The following is a 17,594-nucleotide window of genomic DNA, read 5'->3' as shown; positions in this document are numbered from 1 at the left end:
TTCGTATTACCTTATTTCTAGTTGCATACACACAACGAAAGTATCGTCGATTTGGGTTATGGTCGGATTTTGACATTTTGGCCACAATTGCTTCTCCACACCAGCACCTCTTAGGTACACCAACAACTCTTCCTCTTTCGCGGACATTTGTCGACCTGCTCGAAGACCCAGAAATATTACTCATGATTTTGAGAGAAAGAGACAGAAATTTGGATCTTTTCAATTTAGATTTTTAGGGTTCTTAGTGGAGTAAGAATTTGGGGGTTTTCGTTTTAAAAGAAAGAAGAAGAAGTAGTCGGGTCGGGTTCTAAATGTTACCCGGTTATAAATTGCTTCCATACCGGTTTAAGATGGATTTCTATCGGGTTTACTAACAAAACCGTGTAAACCCAGGCGGATGGGGAAATAGACATAGAAGTATTAATTCGGGGAGAAATAGAAAGAGAATATAAGATGGAAGAGGTTCTATTAGGAGGTCAAAGTTCCAGGGACATTCGGTACGATATGGTAGTTTTGAGGGGTAAATAGGACGTTCTTTCCAATTTTGGGAGGCTTTTATTTTTAGCCTAGTTAACAGAACCAGAGTTGAACAAAAAACACAGTTCCATTAATGATCAATCTAGGGTAAAAGTAAAATCGATGTTGAACGGACCAAATCTTGGGAAAACACAAACCGCGTCATATTCTTACTCCGAAATAACATCACTTTTTTCTTGACACATGAACATAAACATACTCTCTGTCTATGCCTATGGCAGTAAGTTTTTTCACAAGAGGAGAAATCAAGTCCTATGGTCTAGTCACTTCGAATAGAAGCTTTAACGGTTATACAAAATTGAGTAGAATAATACTGTTCGGTGGCTTCTTTGATGATGTCTTCAGCTTTCAACTTTCTATGGTGTTACCATCAGCTTCCGTTATCTCACGTTCTTTCTCATGCTCCGCTGCAATTACAAGATGAAAATGCATATGTTAGTTCCATAATTAAAAACACAAACATATCACTCTATTTTGGAAGTGATAAACACAAACATAATCATGAACCGTAGACTAATGAAAGGTCTTATTAATCTATCCTTCATCAAAAACTTAAAATTGCTTAATCAAGCTTCCACAGATGATATCAAGAATATAGAAACAGTTGCCACTTACCCATGAGTTTATACATTGCTTTCTGAGTCCGCCTTTCGAGCTTATCAAGCTTCTTCTGCACATCTCTTCGAAGGTCCCAGTTAGGCTTCTTTGGAGCAATGTTGACAAATGGGTCCTGCAAAAGACAAATTCCGTTTTAAGCTTAGGAGGCACGAGTCAAGCAAAAAAAAAAAAAATCCAAACACAAGAGGCCTATTGTGGTCAGTCACACACCTCTTTCTTCTCCACAGCAGGTGGAAGTGCAACTATCGGATCTTCGAATTGAGGTAGCTCTGGTGGAGCAACTTTACCATCCTGAAGCTCCTTAGCTTGAGGAACATAATTTCTAAATTTCATGGCTGGACCACTGTCAAAATCAAGCGCAATATAAGCACAAAAAAAAGAAGTATTTTAGCACGAATAAATCAAGCAACAAAAACAATCACCAAGGCTAAGTATAAACAAGAATGCAATCTGTAATGGCAAAACTGTTTGGTAATGGATTAGGCATTAAACACCATTATCGACTAGAGAATCAAATCCAAAGTCCTAGGGAAAGCTCCTAATTTGCATTAGTCAACAACACACAACAAGAAACAGATTGATTCCTCCTCTAAAGGCAAATTGTTCTTCGAAATAAGACTGTCGATAGAAAACATATATATGCAAAGAACAAAAAGCATAAGCACACTTACTCTTCTTCGACTGCTTCATCTTCTCCGTCTTCCTTGGTATCAGACAGTTCCTGAGCTGCCCTTAGAGCTCTAAGTGCCTCTTTACGAGCAGCAGCTTTTTGTTCAATCGATTCATCTTCACTCGCCATAACTTCCTGCAAAATTAGGTTTCTCGATGTAAAACATCAAACATATTAAAAGAACTCAAACCCTGCGAGCCTTCTTAAAACACTAAATCACACAACTCACTGAGTTTAACCCTAAACAACACGCGACGAAATCGTGATTTTTTTTTTTTTTGAAAATCAGGATCTACGGAACCTAATCAGATGAAGTTTTAGCAAAATCAGAGCTACATAATGAAGTAAAATTAAAAAAAGCTCTCTATCCAGAAAAATCAACGAGAAAAATTGAAACCGTACCTTGAAGCTGCTTCGAGCTCTACAAAAATCTCCAGACAAAAAATCTAACACACAAAGAGAGAAGCTAAAGGGATTCAAAAACTAACAAGGAGAAAGAAAGAAAGAGAGAACAGTAAGACGGTGCGTTTCTTAAAATTAATATAAACGGGCCTGGTTAAATGATTCAGTCAGGCCCATTATCTGAAAACTATAAAACCATCGGTGGGCCGCCTAAAACTAAAACCCTAGGTTTTTGCAAGTTACCCCTTTTTATATAGCTCATAAAACGCGGCGTTCTGGGAAAGGCCCGAGTCTGTCTTTAACAGCTATAATAGTACCCTCTTAAAACCCTAAGTGACTGTCCCGTCTCCGTCTTCTTCTTCTTCTTCTTCTTCCTCTCTTTCACAGCAGCAGCTGCAGCTTTGAGTAACTCAGGTATTGATTGAATCTCTCTCTCTCTCTTTCCTTCACCATGAATGCTTCTTCAATATTCGACCTTTTTCCCTATTTGGTGAAGATTTTGGAGTTTTGAATACGTATACAGAGTTACTCTGGCTTTTATGGTTTTGTTTATCTCTGTCTCTTTTTCTGTATCTTCTTATGTGTAAACCAATATCAGGAATAGGGTTTATAGTGAATGGCGATTCTTGTTAGATTCTGATATCAAAACGTTAACTTTTTACATATCTTCTTCACTGTTCTGATTCAAGTGTTTGTCTTAATTTTTCTATTGGGATACAGACTTGAGAGTTTTGTGAAGATGATCATACTAGTTGAGACACCGGCGGGTTTTGCCCTCTTTAAAGTGAAAGATGAAGGAAAGCTCGCTAATATCGAGGTGAGTTGTCTTTGTTATTTTCTAGTCTCCTAGCTCAACCTTGGCTTCTCTATTTTAGTTGCTCTTTTTATGTCATCAATTTCAACTTTTTTTTTTTTACATTTTATCTGCAGGATTTAGCTAAAGAGTTTGAGACTCCAGACTCAGCACGAAAGGTGAATTTTTTTTTTTTTTTTCTTTATGCATTATTTACATGCCGAGTGTCTGGTATTTGTGTTTCTCATTAAATTTTGTTGATGTACCAGATTGTTAAGCTAAAGGCTTTCGACAAGTTCGACAACACATCTGAAGCTCTTGAAGCAGTTGTTAAATTGCATGAGGGAACTCCAAGCAAAGGTCTGCGCAAGTTTTTGAAAGCTAATTGTGAAGGTGAAACCTTGGCTGTGGCGGATTCAAAGCTTGGAAATGTCATCAAGGAGAAACTGGTGTGTAATTTTCACTAGAGTTTTCCCATTAGTACACTCTTATTCCTGTTTGGCCTGTGTTTGTTTCTTATGAAAGTTCTTTATTCAATACTAGAAAATCGACTGTGTTCACAACAATGCTGTGATGGAGCTTCTCCGGGGTGTTAGAAGTCAGTTTACAGAGCTCTTATCTGGTTTGGGTGATCAAGACATGGCTCCTATGAGATTGGGGTTGTCTCACAGCCTTGCTAGATACAAGCTGAAGTTTAGTTCTGACAAGGTATTTCTACTCCTCACAAATTATATTGGTGACATGTAAAATATATGAATTTGTAAATGGATTGAAGATAAAAATTATGTGTTTGTATTTGCTTCTCTTGCATCTCTTAACCGTTTAGTTTTTGTCAGGTGGACACCATGATTATCCAAGCTATCGGTTTGCTTGATGATCTTGACAAAGAACTAAACACGTATGCGATGAGGGTTAGAGAATGGTACGGATGGCATTTTCCCGAGCTTGCTAAGATCATATCAGACAATATCCTATACGCCAAATCTGTTAAATTGATGGGCAACCGGATTAATGCTGCTAAGCTTGACTTCTCTGAGGTAAGTTTCATATTGTATACTGTGTAATAGAATTCCATTAACCAAAAACGCCCTGATTAATGATACCATATTCTCCTGTTTCTGGTTTCATTGCAGATCCTATCTGAGGAAATTGAGGCAGATCTGAAGGAAGCAGCTGTGATATCCATGGGAACAGAAGTCAGTGACCTTGACTTGCTGCACATCCGGGAACTCTGTGACCAGGTTCTTTCTCTGTCTGAGTACAGAGCTCAGCTATACGATTACCTGAAGAGCAGAATGAACACTGTTGCTCCCAATCTGACTGCCCTGGTTGGAGAACTAGTTGGTGCTCGTCTAATTTCTCATGGAGGTAGTTTATTGAACCTTTCCAAGCAACCTGGAAGTACCGTTCAGATACTTGGAGCTGAAAAAGCTCTCTTTAGAGCTCTTAAGACAAAACATGCCACACCCAAGTACGGTTTGATCTACCACGCGTCAGTTGTTGGTCAAGCTGCACCAAAGCACAAGGGAAAGATCTCGCGGTCATTAGCTGCTAAAGCTGCTCTTGCTATTAGGTTTGATGCACTTGGTGATGGCCAAGATAACACTATGGGACTTGAAAACCGAGCTAAGGTAACAATCTTCAATGGCTTTCCTATAGTTGGCATCTCTCTGAACAATCTTTACTCGTAATTTTCTTCTTCATAACTGATGATGTTTCTGGTTCGTGTTTAATAGCTTGAAGCAAGGTTGAGAAATCTGGAAGGAAAAGATTTAGGTCGTCTGTCTGGTTCAGCTAAAGGCAAACCTAAGATTGAAGTGTATGACAAGGATAAGAAGAAGGGATCCGGTGGTCTTATCACTCCTGCTAAGGTCGAGATCATTGTCTCTTTGTTTGTTTCTACTTTTTCTAATTTTGGACTTGTGTTAGAGAGAGAGTTCTGTTGCAGTTGAGTTTCATATCTATTTGCTTGTTCTTGGGTTTAAATCTTAACTGTTTGTTATGTGCAGACTTACAACGCTGCTGCAGATTCTCTTCTTGGGCAAACACCAGCTAAATCTGAGGACGGTGAGGAGTCATCGAAGAAGAAAGATAAGAAAAAGAAGAAGAAGGTCGAAGAAGAAGAGGAAGCAGAGAAGGAGGAACCATCAAAGAAAAAGAAGAAGAAGAAGGTGGAAGAAGAAGAGGAAGCAGAAAAGGAGGAACCATCAAAGAAAAAGAAGAAGAAGAAAGCTGAAGCAGAAACTGAAGCCGTAGAGGTTGCAAAGGAGGAGAAGAAGAATAAGAAGAAGAGAAAGCATGAGGAAGAGGAAACAACTGAAACGCCAGCCAAGAAGAAAGATAAGAAAGAGAAGAAAAAGAAGAACAAGGACTGAGGGAGAGTAACAGATTTTGAGAGATCTGAGTGTAAGATTAGTGTTTTTTTTTTTGTGGAATTTGCATGCCTTATTATTATCTAGAGGAATAGCTGTTAAGGTGTTTACTTATTTGCCTGAAATTATCATTTTGAATGATGAATTCATATTTAAATCCTTTACCCTCAGACTTTATATTATGTTCTCTAATCTCCTTAGATGATTAATTTTGGAACTCTTTTTTTTTTTTAATTCATATGTACAATATTATTCTTCTTCCAGCATGTTTTTATCTATTAATTCATCATATCTGGAACAGGAAATAATGTATTCCGATAAAATCAACTAGTAGTATTTGCTACTAAACGTGTCTGTAGATCCGCCATATAAAATACTGAGATTTGATTTATAGATTTACAGCCGGAGTATCTCTTTTTCACGATCGTATTTTTCGTTGTTGACTATGATGTATAATGCATGTTTATCTTCGATATTGTCTGGCACAGTTTTTTAAAATAACCCAAAAATTGATGAGGTCATTAGAATTAGTAAAATTGTCTTGGCATAATGATGATTGTAGTTTACAATGCTTGGAATGAATAACATACAAAGCTTTTAGTCACAAAAAGAGAAAAGAAATAAAAAAGAAGAAGAGAGAAAATGGTTTATATTCTCATAAAGGACAGAAGTAATCACTAATACCTTAGCCTTTGTTCCTTGTTTGGTTTACAAACTGAGTCTTGATAAAGGAGCTTCTTTGATTGGAGAGATGAAGAAAACTCTCATTATGTATCATAATTGTTACATTTTTATTTTTATTTTCTTCCAATTTTCTATTCTAAGTTTCTAACAAAAAGAAATCATAGTGTTATATTTTTAATGATACAATTCCAAAATTAGGTGGATACATTACCAAATATTCTTCTTCTTCACTTAAGTTAGGAAATAATGTTTGACCAATAGATCAAAATTCTTCTTTGTGATCCTTGTCATTGACAAAAACCCACTTCTTTAGCACCACCACACACCATTAGACCTTCGTCAAAAAAATGAGTTTTCCTCTAATAGCCGTTTCATATCCGAAATTAACCGTTATTAGTGACAAAAAATCATTTTTAATAGTCACATATATTATAACGCAATTATGAAAGGAAATGATTTCGAAATATATGTATTAGTCATTAAATATATGATTAGATGACTAGTTTGAAATCTGAAAAGAGAATAAACAAAAAAAACTTGTAATAAGAAAATGTTGAAGTTTTGTGTTATAAGTTGGTGGGGGCAAAACCGCAGAAGAGTAGAGTAACTTTGAGCCTTTTTGACCTCTGTGTGTTGCGTCCAAACAAAAACAATTACACATCATTATAATAATAAACAGCCAACAGATTTTCGTCTGTTTCCATATTTATTCCTTTTTTTTGTCTGATTCAAAAAAAAAAAAAAGAGAGTTTTTTGAAGTAAATTTTAATTCGAAGCAGTTCAACCAATCCTTCTTCTTCTTCTAGAGGAATTTTTTACCCCAAAGTTGGTCTCTTTCTTTCATAATTAATGGTGGTAAGTAAAGTAATACTAGTATGTATTGGTCTACAAAACTCTGTAGCTATGTATGTATCCACCCTTGCCTTTTTTTTTTCCAAAGCCCTAATTGGTTTTTAAAAATCTTTTTCTTTTTAGCTTTAAAGGTTTCATTTTTAAATCTTCTGGACTCCATCCATTTTTCCCTTTTCCTTTTTGTCTTCTTTATTTTTTTTTTGTTTGCCTCTCTCTTTGTTGAATTTTTGAAATCCCTCATTTTCATTCCTATTTTTTTGTTCAATTTTGTTGTCTCTTCTCCTGAGTTTTGAGTCAGCTTTGGTGTGTCTGTGTATGTCTCTAAAATTTTAAACAAGTTTTTTTTTTTTTCTCAGATCTTTACCTTTCCTTTGACTTGTCTGACTCTCACAGCCTGACATCCCTCTTTCTCTCAGAACTAGGGTTTAATTTTGTTTCTCTGTTTCTTACTTTTTTGAGGTTCTCCCTGCAGCTGTTTCACTCTGTTCAAGTCTCAGATTTGACCAGCTGGGTCGAGAATTTCGCGTCTCCTCGATCTTAAAGTAAGTGAATTTTCACCAACCCCCCCCCCCCCCCCCCCCCCCCTTGTTTTTATTTCCTTTTTCAAAGTTTCCTGTTTTAGTCAAATCTGATCTTCGATGTGATACTTTTCCTGGGTTTCGAGTTGTAAACCAATTTTGAATTTTCCATCTATGTGTGTGTTTGTTGCAGTTAAAGTTGATTTCAAAGAGACAGACTTTTTTGATTGTGTCAAAGAGATCTCTTTTTGGAAACATGTTGAGCAGATGAAGGTTAGTTTGATGAGATGGGTTGTGTATTGGGTCGACCCGGATCATCAGGATCAGTTTCTGGGTCTAGAGACGAAGTTAGTACTAGGATTGAGTCCAAACGGCAACAAGTTAACAATGTGTCTGTGACCAAAACCGAGGCAACAGAGAGCACTAGTGCTGCTGTTGTTGTTGCTTCTGCTTCTAATGGTGAGAAGGTTAGGAATCATCACGAAGCTGTTGTGGATCAGAAGGAAGAGAATGGCTTTGTTGTGACAGAGGCCAAAGAGAGGAAATCTAAAGGGGAAAGGAAAAGGTCTAAGCCTGACCCGAGACGAAGCAACCCGCCAAAGAATTTGCTCGGTGAGCAAGTTGCAGCTGGATGGCCATCATGGTTGTCTGAAGTCTGTGGAGAAGCTCTAAGCGGATGGCTTCCACGAAAAGCGGATTCTTTTGAGAAGATTGAGAAGGTGAGAGAGCATAATCTGTTTTCGTTCTTGTTCCTTGCAATGACTTTGTGTAATTGAAGTTTGTTGTTTATGTATGTGTGTGTGTAGATTGGATCAGGAACGTATAGTAATGTGTACAAGGCGAAAGATTTGTTGACAGGAAACATTGTGGCGTTAAAGAAAGTGCGTTGTGATGTTAATGAACGCGAGAGCTTGAGATTTATGGCTAGGGAGATTCTGATTTTGAGGAGATTGGATCATCCCAATGTCATTAAACTGGAAGGTTTGGTTACTTCGAGGATGTCGAGTAGTTTATACTTGGTTTTCCGTTATATGCATCACGATTTAGCTGGTCTTGCTGCAAGTCCTGACATTAAATTCACCGAGCAACAGGTTATTATTTCCTTAGTGAAATAGATTTCAGTCACAACGCAGAGTTGAAGGCAAATCCTAACCGTGGTAATAATGTCTATGTTTTCAGGTTAAATGCTATATGAAGCAACTACTCTCGGGGCTCGAGCATTGCCATAGCCGAGGAGTTCTTCACCGTGATATTAAAGGATCAAACCTTCTCATAGATGACGGAGGAGTTCTTAGAATAGGCGATTTCGGGCTTGCAACGTTTTTTGATGCGAGTAAGAGGCAACAGATGACAAATCGGGTTGTTACTTTATGGTACAGAGCACCAGAGCTTCTTCATGGTGTTATTGAGTACAGTGTCGGTATTGATTTATGGAGCGCTGGTTGCATTTTAGCTGAGTTATTAGCTGGTAGACCGATTATGCCAGGTCGTAACGAGGTTAGCTCTCAAGTTATGATTTTATTTTCAAGGTTGAGAAAAATGTTTTGAGTTATTCATATGAAATGATGAATTGGGATAATGTTCACGCGGCAGGTTGAGCAGTTGCATAGGATATATAAGTTATGTGGATCGCCTTCGGAAGAGTACTGGAAGAAGATTAGGCTCCCTTCTACTCATAAGCATGCTCATCACAAGCCTTTACCACAATATAAGAGAAAATTAAGAGAGGTTTACAAAGATTTCTCTCCTGAGGCGCTTTCTCTACTTGATAAGCTTCTATCGCTCGATCCAGCTGAGCGCCAGACAGCTCCAGAAGCGTTGATGAGTGATGTAAGTTTTTTGCAAAGAAATGTTAGAAACTTTGAAATAGTAAGATTACAGAAATGAGAGTGGTGGAAGTAGTTTTAGGAATGAAAAATGCTTTTAACTTTTCAATCTTAGGCGTTTGACTTGATAGTAGGGGTTAAGGACTTCCATGGCTGATTTGTTCTTGTTGTACAGTTCTTCACGACGGAGCCATTGGCATGTCAACCTTCTGATCTCCCGAAATATCCTCCAACTAAAGAGATTGATGCCAAGAGACGAGATGAAGAGTATCGGAGGTAAAGTTTTATATTTCAGTTTGTGTATTCCGTTATTTGGGAATCCAGTATAGATAGGTTTGGTAAGGTCTCAGTTTTAATAGAATATGGCTTGGTTTGGTTATGGTTGCTTGAGAGGTGTATTCATGTCCGCAGACAAAGAGAAGCCCGTAAGGCTCAAGGAGAGAGCGGAAGAAGAATGAGACCCCGAGAACGAGCCCCAAGAGCAATGCCAGCTCCTGAAGCCAACGCTGAGAATCAATCTAACATTGATGTAAGAATTCAAACAAAAAGAAACTGAATCATTTTTTGAGTTCCATGTCTGAATTTTTTTTAACTTCTTCTCTTGACAACAGAGGATGCGTTTGATAACGCACGCGAATGCAAAGAGCAAAAGCGAGAAGTTTCCTCCACCACATCAAGACGGGTCGCTTGGTTTTCAGGTGGGATCTTCACGGCGGCTGGATCCATCAGAGATACCGTATAGCACAAACTCATTCACTTCATCTTACTCCAAAGAACCATTCCAGTCTTGGTCAGGCCCTTTGGCTCCCATTGGAGGAGCATCTGACTCAACGACACGGAGGAGAAACGATATCAACAAGGAGAGAAGAGTGGCTTCTAAGGTTAAAGGCAAAAGAATCGTTGTTTGAGAGATTTTTATTCGTCAGAAAATTTCAAAAGTTTCCTTTTTTTTTTTTTTTGATAGAGAGATACTTCCCAATTTTTCCTTTTTTGGTGGGTTATATGTTTTTTATTTGGTTGATTTTTGTATTGTACAAGAAAATTGACAAAAAAACAAAAAAAAAAACACCACTGAAATGAGGGAAATTATTATTACATTCTATGATATTTTATGTAAATTATGTAACTTTATGCTGTTTTGACTTCATCTTTATTTATTTTATATATATCATACAAAGAAAAATCGAAGTCCTTAGTTGGAATGTTGGATGATGAAGAAAGGAATCTTCAGAGACGTTTTTGCATAAAGTTTTGTTACAAAAGTAAAAATTCGGATCAGTGGAGATAATTTTAACACACCTAATAAGCATTGTTTTTGTATCTTTGCTTTTTAAATCACAAATATTTATATTTAGGATATACACTTACGTCATTATTGTAAGAGTTGACGTTATAGAATAATAGTCTTTGCAATTAAATAAAAATATAGATTTTGGTATAATAAAAACCTATAAATACAATAAAAATCGTAGGTTTCGTGTAAAAAACCCTCAAAACCAAAACCCCAAAATCAGACGTCTCTCTCTCTCTCTCTCTCTGATTCTGCAGAAAGAAAGTGTTGTTTGGAATCTCTCTCTCTCTCTCTCTCTCTCTCTCTCTACTTTTGGTTATATTCGTCGGAAGTAATAATAATGGAGGACGTCAGCTCCACGGCGAGTAATGTGGCCCGGGCGATCCTCGCCGTCCTCGATTATAGCTCCACGTCCGACACTCGCAAATCGGCTGTCAAATTCCTTGAATCTGTAATTCTTTCTTTTTTTTTTTTTTTTTTACTTCTTTTGATCGATTTGCGTATTTGTGTTTCGTTTATGAATATGATGTAGCTGCTGCGCTAGTGGAGTAATAATGGGGTTTACCAGTGAGTGATCGAGCTTTTTTTAAGGATTTATTACTTTGGGGGAAACATAAATATATAATAAAAATTCGAACTTTATTAAGAAGTTAGATGATTGGTTGGTCACCTCAGATTATGTTAATATATACTGCAAACGATTTTTGTTGGTGCGGATTTTGATATTTTGCAATTATATACATGTGAAAGGATTTGTTTTGATTTGATTAATCTCTGCGGTCTTTGGAAAATACATTTGCAGATAAAATCTGGAGATGTAAGGGTTTTGGCAAATACTTCTTTTCATCTTGTGAAGAAGGAGTGGTCTCCTGAAATTCGTCTGCATGCTTTTAAGATGCTTCAGGTTTGTTATGCAAAAGATGTCTTGCTTTCTGATTTTTATATATTTTTCTCTCATACTTAAAAAAACTGCCCTTGCTGAATGAAACTGGACGGGATTTTGAACTCATCGATTTTAGAGTCAAGTTGCTTTGTGGTACGGATCCAATTCCAAAAATTATTTTGTTTAGTTTCTAAATAGTTAGGGAGGTCAGTTGACAAGAACTAGAAAAGCTTGAGACTCCTGTCGAGAGAATTTGAATGGCTAGTCAAATTTGGAGACTTTCATACCCCAAATACATAACATATCCCTGTTCTGCTATTTTAATTGAACCTCAATTCGTTGCTATATCTCAGCGCAGTCTGTTGTGTTGTGTGCTATCTGATTGTCATAATTTAGCTTCTTTGGATAGCATAGAAACCTTATTGTGAAGCTATCTTTCCTTTTCAGCATCTGGTCAGACTACGATGGGACGAATTAAGTCCTCCGGAGTGCAGGGATCTTGTTAATGTTTCTGTTGAACTAATGTCAGAGGTTGCTAATGCATGCGAGAATTGGCCTCTTAAGAGTCAGTCAGCTGCCCTTGTAGCTGAGGTACGAGTTCAAATTGCTCTGCGTTTTCACTTGCTGTCATCATTAGTGCTTGTTTCCGTTCACTTTCTCAGATTAATATCTTTATCTTATTGCAGATAGTTAGAAGACAAGGACCTGATCTTTGGCAAGAGATATTTACATTATTGACTTCCTTGTCTGCTCAGGGCCCCGTGCAAGTAAAATGCTCTTCCATTTATTCACTTTAACGATTTTTTTTTTATAGAGCAATTAAGAAAAGCATACCCATTCTCAAACGATAGGCTGAATTGGTCTTGATGACGCTGAGATGGCTTCCTGAAGATATTACAATTCACAATGACGACTTGGAAGGTATTTATGAGTAAAATATACTTTCTTTTTGTATTAGTCTGTCCGCAGGGTGAAGCTTATTCTAATCTTGAAGTTTAGATTAAACGAAATATAATCGGTTATGGAAAGACACATATGCCAACATATGTTAGTTTTGTAATTCTGTATACCTTAAACTTTTCAGTCTAGTTATACTCAATCTGGTGAACTCTGGTTTCACCATTATGGTTTAGCTCAGACATTTTAAAGAAAGTACCTCTTGAATTATCATCCTTCTCATTTCTTTCCAGCTCCATCCTCCTTTCTAAGTTCTGTTTTGGACATCTCTTCAGGTGACAGGCGTAGGCTATTGTTGCGGGGACTTGCTCAATCTTTGCCTGAGATTTTGCCTTTATTGTATAATGTATGCCGCCGATTTATTCCTGCTCCTCTCAGTATAGTTATTTGCTGCCACGGTGATTTGCTGAATGTATTAAAATGCAGCTTCTTGAGAGACACTTTGGAGCTGCAATAAGTGAAGCTGGTAGGCAACACGTTGACCTGGCAAAACAGCATGCAAATGTGGTTATAGCTTGCTTGAATGCCATCGTTGCATATGCTGATTGGGCTCCTGTTCCAGACCTTGCCAAATATGGATTTCTTAGTGGGTACGGATTCATTAACACCCTTGCGGAGATTGTTATATTGATATCAGCCATGCATTTTTTCTTTACTGATGAAGTGCTCGCAAACTCATAATAGGTGCAGCTTCTTACTTTCTTCTCCCGACTTCCGTCTTCATGCTTGTGAGATTTTCAAACTAGTCTGCTCTAGGTATGCAACTGGGCTGTTTTATCTGATGTACTTACGTGAGCACACATAGACATCTTTGAAATTTTCTAGCTTTTCTTATCTGCAGAAAAAGACCCAGTGATGCTTCTACCGCAGAGTTCGATTCTGCAATTAGCAATTTGTTTCAGATCCTGACGAACGTCTCCAGAGAATTTTTATTCAGATCCTCTTCAAGTTCTAGCGATTTAGATGAAAATGATTATGATTTTGCAAAATGCATGTGTGAAAGTATGGCCTCTTCAGGCTCAACTAACTTGCAATGCATCTCTTCTGATGGTGGTGTAATGGCTGTTTACCTTGAGCAGGTATTGTTAATGTCTTATTTTTGTTACTTAACTGGATGTTTTCAGTGTAGAGGCTGAAGTTAGTAATTGCTGCAATGGCAAACTGAAAGAGGATAAGTTTGATTTTTGAACAGTCAAATTTTTACCGTTTTAAGCTGGCCATTTGAAAATTTGAGCTTAGATTCTCGTTCTTGAGTGAGCCGAGTCCAATTGTTTACTAACTGTAGAATCCTTGCTGGTATAGTTTGATTGTCTCGGCCATTTATAACTTAAAAAATCCTTCTATATATGTTAGCAAATAATATTTTGCATTATTAGATTTTATTTTCCACAAATAATCATGTTGTGAATATGTTGCCTTAATCGTTTTTCTTTTTGTATAGATGCTTGGCTTCTTCCAACACTTCAAGTTAGGCCTTCACTTCGAGGCACTTCTCTTTTGGCTGGTATGTCGTAAATCCAAGCTACTTCTTTGGGAAATTTCAGAGACAAACATATTTGTTGCTAACTTCAGCATCTTTTCCTTTTGAGTTTTTAGTCATTGATGCGGGATTTACTTCCAAAGCCCAAGGCTGCGACTTATCCAACTGGTGAGGGATCATCAACTGGCGGTGTGGTTAGTTCAAGCCAGGTTGATAGTGAAAAGAAAAAAGACTTTTTAGTCTTATTAATGATGATATCTCTAGCAGTCTACTGGATGTATCTTTCCAGCGGATGTCCAAGAAAGAAAATGTTCCTCCTGGTGTTACTGTTTCGATTGGGCCCCTGGAACTCTGGAGTGATGAATTTGAAGGGAAGGGAGGATTTGGCCCGTACCGATCAAAGCTGGTATATCCCTGAACCAAATGCATTGGGTCTTACTTTCCAGACAAACACTTACCTAAAAATTTCTTTTTTTCGTGCAGCTAGAATTGATCAAGCATACTGCTTCTCACAAGCCTCTCGTCGCCAGTACCAAAGTATCCGAAAGGGTGATTACATTCATTAAGCACCTATTGGCTTCTCCAGCACCCCTTCAGGTTTTCTCTCGACTCTCGAGTACTTTAAGCTGTTGACTTCCCTTGAAAAACATGCACCATTAGAATATCTACTATATGGAGGCTTCTTTGATGATCTAGTTCATATTTAAGCTAATGATACAAACATTCCCAGGATGTAGCAGTGGTGGACAGCCAGCAATTAGCACTTGATTGTATTGTGGCAACGATTTTTGATGGATCAAATGAGTTTGCTGGGGGAAGTTTTGAAGTTCATTATGCATTACGTGGAATATACGAGGGTATATTGCAGCATATTCAAATTTCCAAGGTTTTGGTTACTGCGAGGATTTGAAGTTCATTATACTTGGTTTTCCGTTATATGCATCATGATTTAGCTGGTCTTGCTGCAAGTCCTGACATCAAATTCACCGAGCAACAGGTCATATAACCCTTGGTGAAATAGATTTCAGTCACAACACAGAGTTGGAGGCAAATCCTAACCGTGGTAATAATGTCTATGTTTTCAGGTCAAATGCTATATGAAGCAACTACTCTCGGGGGCTCGAGCATTGCCATAGCCGAGGAGTTCTTCACCGTGATATTAAAGGATCAAACCTTCTTATAGATGATGGAGGAGTTCTTAGAATAGGCGATTTCGGGCTTGCAACGTTTTTTGATGCGAGTAAGAGGCAACAGATGACGAATCGGGTTGTTACTTTATGTTACAGAGCACCAGAGCTTCTTCTTCATGGTGTTATTGAGTACAGTGTTGGTATTGATTTATGGAGCGCCGGTTGCATTTTAGCTGAGTAATTAGCTGGTAGACCGATTATGCCAGGTCGTAATGAGGTTAGCTCTCAAGTTATGATTTTCTTTTCAAGGTTGAGAAATGTTTGAGTTATTCCTAAGAAATGATGAATCGGTATAATGTTCACGCGGCAGGTTGAGCAGTTGCATAGGATATATAAGTTATGTGGATCACCTTCGGAAGAGTACTGGAAGAAGATTAGGCTCCCATCTACTCATAAGCATGCTCATCACAAGCCTTTACCGCAGTATAAGAGAAAATTAAGAGAGGTTTACAAAGATTTTCTCTCCTGAGGCGCTTTCTCTACTCGATACGCTTATATCGCTCGATCCAGCTCCAGATGCGTTGATGAGTGATGTAAGTTTTTTGCAGTTAAATGTTTGAAGCTTTAAAATAGTAAGATTACAGAAATGAGAGTGGTGTAAGTAGTTGGGATTTATGAATGGAAAAATGCTTGAAACTTTTGAATCTTAGGCGTGTGACTTGAATCTTGATAGTGTTAAAAAACTTCCATGGCTGATTTATTTTTGTCGTGCAGTTCTTCACGACGGAGCCATTGGCATGTCAACCTTCTGATCTCCCGAAATATCCTCCAAGTAAAGAGATTGATGCCAAGAGACGAGACGAGGTAAAGCATTGTGTTTCAGTTTGTGTATTCCGTTATTTGGGATTCTAGTTTTAGACCCCAACTAGAATTGAATCTAGTATAGATATAGGGTTTGGTAACTTCTCAGTTTCAATAGAATATGTATTGGTTTTGGTTATGGTTGCTTGAGAGGTGTATTCATGTGCGCAGACAAAGAGAAGCCCGTAAGGCTCAAGGAGAGAGCGGAAGAAGAAATGAGACCCCGAAATAGTAGAAGAAATAAACGACAGGATTAATCGTATGACCGAAAAAAAGAATCAGGTACTATAGAGTATTTTGTTAGATTCCAAACTTTTTTAAAAAGATTTCTTCTTGAAGAGAGAACCAAAAAAAAAAAAAAGCAAACTCGATTTGTGCAGTGACAGCCCCTTTTTTTACACTCATAACTCCATTACATACCAACCAAACCGGCTCGGTCTTTTTAGTTTTTATAATTAAGCTGTGTCCCCTCTCTCTCATGTTTCAGATGCTTTGGCAAGCCTATGAAGGAACCCGCAAAGAAGGATGAACCCGCGACTGCTTCAAAGTGTTTGTGGCAAGTTTAGCTTGTTTTTATGCTTTTTTTTCTTTTCTTTCTCAATTGTTGTCAACCTGCTTACCTCTGATTCCCTCCCATGTGTTCCAAAATAACATAAGAAGATTTGTGTTTGCTATGTTTTATGAAAAGATCATCTAATGTTACAAGCCATATAATAAATTATTGTCCCGTTTGACGTTCAAAGTGTGGTTGGATACTCGGACCGTTTTGGCATAGTTGAACACCAAAGTATGTTTTTTTTTTACAATGATGATCCCAACATAAAATTTAAATGCTTTTCTTTTATCCTTTTTGGTATTTTTGAGAATTCACATCCTAAGCAATAATCTTCCATACATGTATTATACTCCCTGCAATACACATTGTTAATAAAACCAATGAGTTCCTAATCTTATTCCGTCACTCTAATAATCAGTGTAAGCAAAAAAAAAATCTCTACTTATAGTGCTTACCAGTTCAGAGACAAGAACTGTGAACAACGCACAAATCCTTCATCACATAAATAAATCCAATAGGCCTTATGAGTCTGGAGTTAGAGTGTATCACTCTTCCGTGTTCAATTTATAATCCTGCAAACCCCCCCCCCCCCCCCCCCCCCCCCCCCCCCCCCCCCCCCCCCAAAACCATGAAAAGCACTAAGATGGGCTTTTATTCATTCTAAAATGGTAAAGCCGAACACGTATTTTTCCGACAAGTCAAAACAATTTTTTTTTATTTACATCAAAGAGATCAGAGTCAGACAAATCTAAAACTCATTTGTTACCACCAGTATCATAAATAACATAGCCAAATTGTATATTTAGACTAACAGTCGTAAGTTTGACCTTTAATTCTGCTTAAAACCTGTGTATAGACCAAGTTTTTGAGGAAAAATTTCTGAAAAAAATAACTTTGGTAACAAAATCATGAATTCATGATTGTCATTTAAATGTGTGTGAAGTGTGAGTCACTAGTGAAGCTGATCAGAAATTCTGAGTGACAAGCACTAATAATCATTGTCTCTACCAAAGTACCAAGCGACCATAACCATCGCAAATAACATTTACATAAAACCTTCAATTACTAAAAAAAAAAAAAAAAAAAAAAGCCAATATTTTTGGGATTATATGTTTTAGTCTAAGTGGGATTATAAGTTTTAGTCTAAGTCAATAATATATCATT

General features: G+C 37.5%; 3 protein-coding genes and 1 pseudogene across 6 annotated transcripts; 3 read left to right on the top strand and 1 right to left on the bottom strand.

Moving 5' to 3' along the window:
• Positions 1–658: 658 nt before the first annotated feature.
• On the bottom strand, positions 659–2,351 carry LOC104708098 (Cwf18 pre-mRNA splicing factor). The gene is made up of 5 exons (XM_010424628.3): positions 2,228–2,351; positions 1,827–1,960; positions 1,366–1,498; positions 1,153–1,267; positions 659–944 (listed from the first exon to the last, which is right to left on the bottom strand). Exons 2-5 carry the CDS (start codon positions 1,952–1,954, stop codon positions 886–888), a joined length of 435 nt encoding a protein of 144 aa, XP_010422930.1. The 5' UTR covers positions 1,955–1,960; positions 2,228–2,351; the 3' UTR covers positions 659–885.
• Positions 2,352–2,502: 151 nt separating this feature from the next.
• On the top strand, positions 2,503–5,562 carry LOC104708008 (putative nucleolar protein 5-2). The gene is made up of 9 exons (XM_010424522.3): positions 2,503–2,641; positions 2,948–3,044; positions 3,158–3,199; positions 3,290–3,469; positions 3,564–3,728; positions 3,857–4,057; positions 4,154–4,651; positions 4,757–4,891; positions 5,030–5,562. The coding sequence occupies exons 2-9, from the start codon at positions 2,967–2,969 to the stop codon at positions 5,393–5,395; spliced, it is 1,665 nt and encodes a 554-aa protein (XP_010422824.2). The 5' UTR covers positions 2,503–2,641; positions 2,948–2,966; the 3' UTR covers positions 5,396–5,562.
• Positions 5,563–6,646: 1,084 nt separating this feature from the next.
• On the top strand, positions 6,647–10,407 carry LOC104707816 (putative serine/threonine-protein kinase At1g54610). Of its 3 annotated transcripts, none has more exons than XM_087460970.1 (9): positions 6,647–6,931; positions 7,401–7,470; positions 7,640–8,165; positions 8,253–8,537; positions 8,626–8,943; positions 9,040–9,276; positions 9,448–9,548; positions 9,684–9,801; positions 9,884–10,407. In XM_087460970.1, exons 3-9 carry the CDS (start codon positions 7,734–7,736, stop codon positions 10,178–10,180), a joined length of 1,788 nt encoding a protein of 595 aa, XP_087317096.1. In that variant the 5' UTR covers positions 6,647–6,931; positions 7,401–7,470; positions 7,640–7,733; the 3' UTR covers positions 10,181–10,407. The 3 variants fall into 3 exon arrangements, with proteins under 3 accessions (XP_087317096.1, XP_087317032.1, XP_087317070.1); XM_087460944.1 differs by lacking the exon at positions 6,647–6,931 and adding an exon at positions 7,050–7,241; XM_087460906.1 differs by lacking the exon at positions 6,647–6,931 and having other exon boundaries at positions 6,949–7,470.
• Positions 10,408–10,757: 350 nt separating this feature from the next.
• On the top strand, positions 10,758–16,616 carry LOC104744614 (protein HASTY 1-like; annotated as a pseudogene). Its single transcript, XR_015563498.1, has 18 exons — positions 10,758–11,014; positions 11,366–11,467; positions 11,894–12,037; positions 12,133–12,213; positions 12,298–12,367; positions 12,679–12,749; positions 12,830–12,993; positions 13,088–13,159; positions 13,245–13,482; positions 13,845–13,907; positions 14,000–14,289; positions 14,367–14,480; positions 14,614–14,880; positions 14,969–15,290; positions 15,384–15,606; positions 15,788–15,877; positions 16,046–16,156; positions 16,362–16,616. The product of XR_015563498.1 is annotated as a protein HASTY 1-like (transcript).
• Positions 16,617–17,594: the final 978 nt, after the last annotated feature.

This window comes from Camelina sativa, chromosome 1 (assembly GCF_030686135.1).
Source record: "Camelina sativa cultivar CO46 ecotype springtype chromosome 1, ASM3068613v1".
In the NCBI taxonomy this organism is placed as follows: domain Eukaryota; kingdom Viridiplantae; phylum Streptophyta; class Magnoliopsida; order Brassicales; family Brassicaceae; genus Camelina; species Camelina sativa.
Note: the sequence above shows the minus strand (reverse complement) of the source record. Positions and strands in the feature narration are given on the sequence as shown.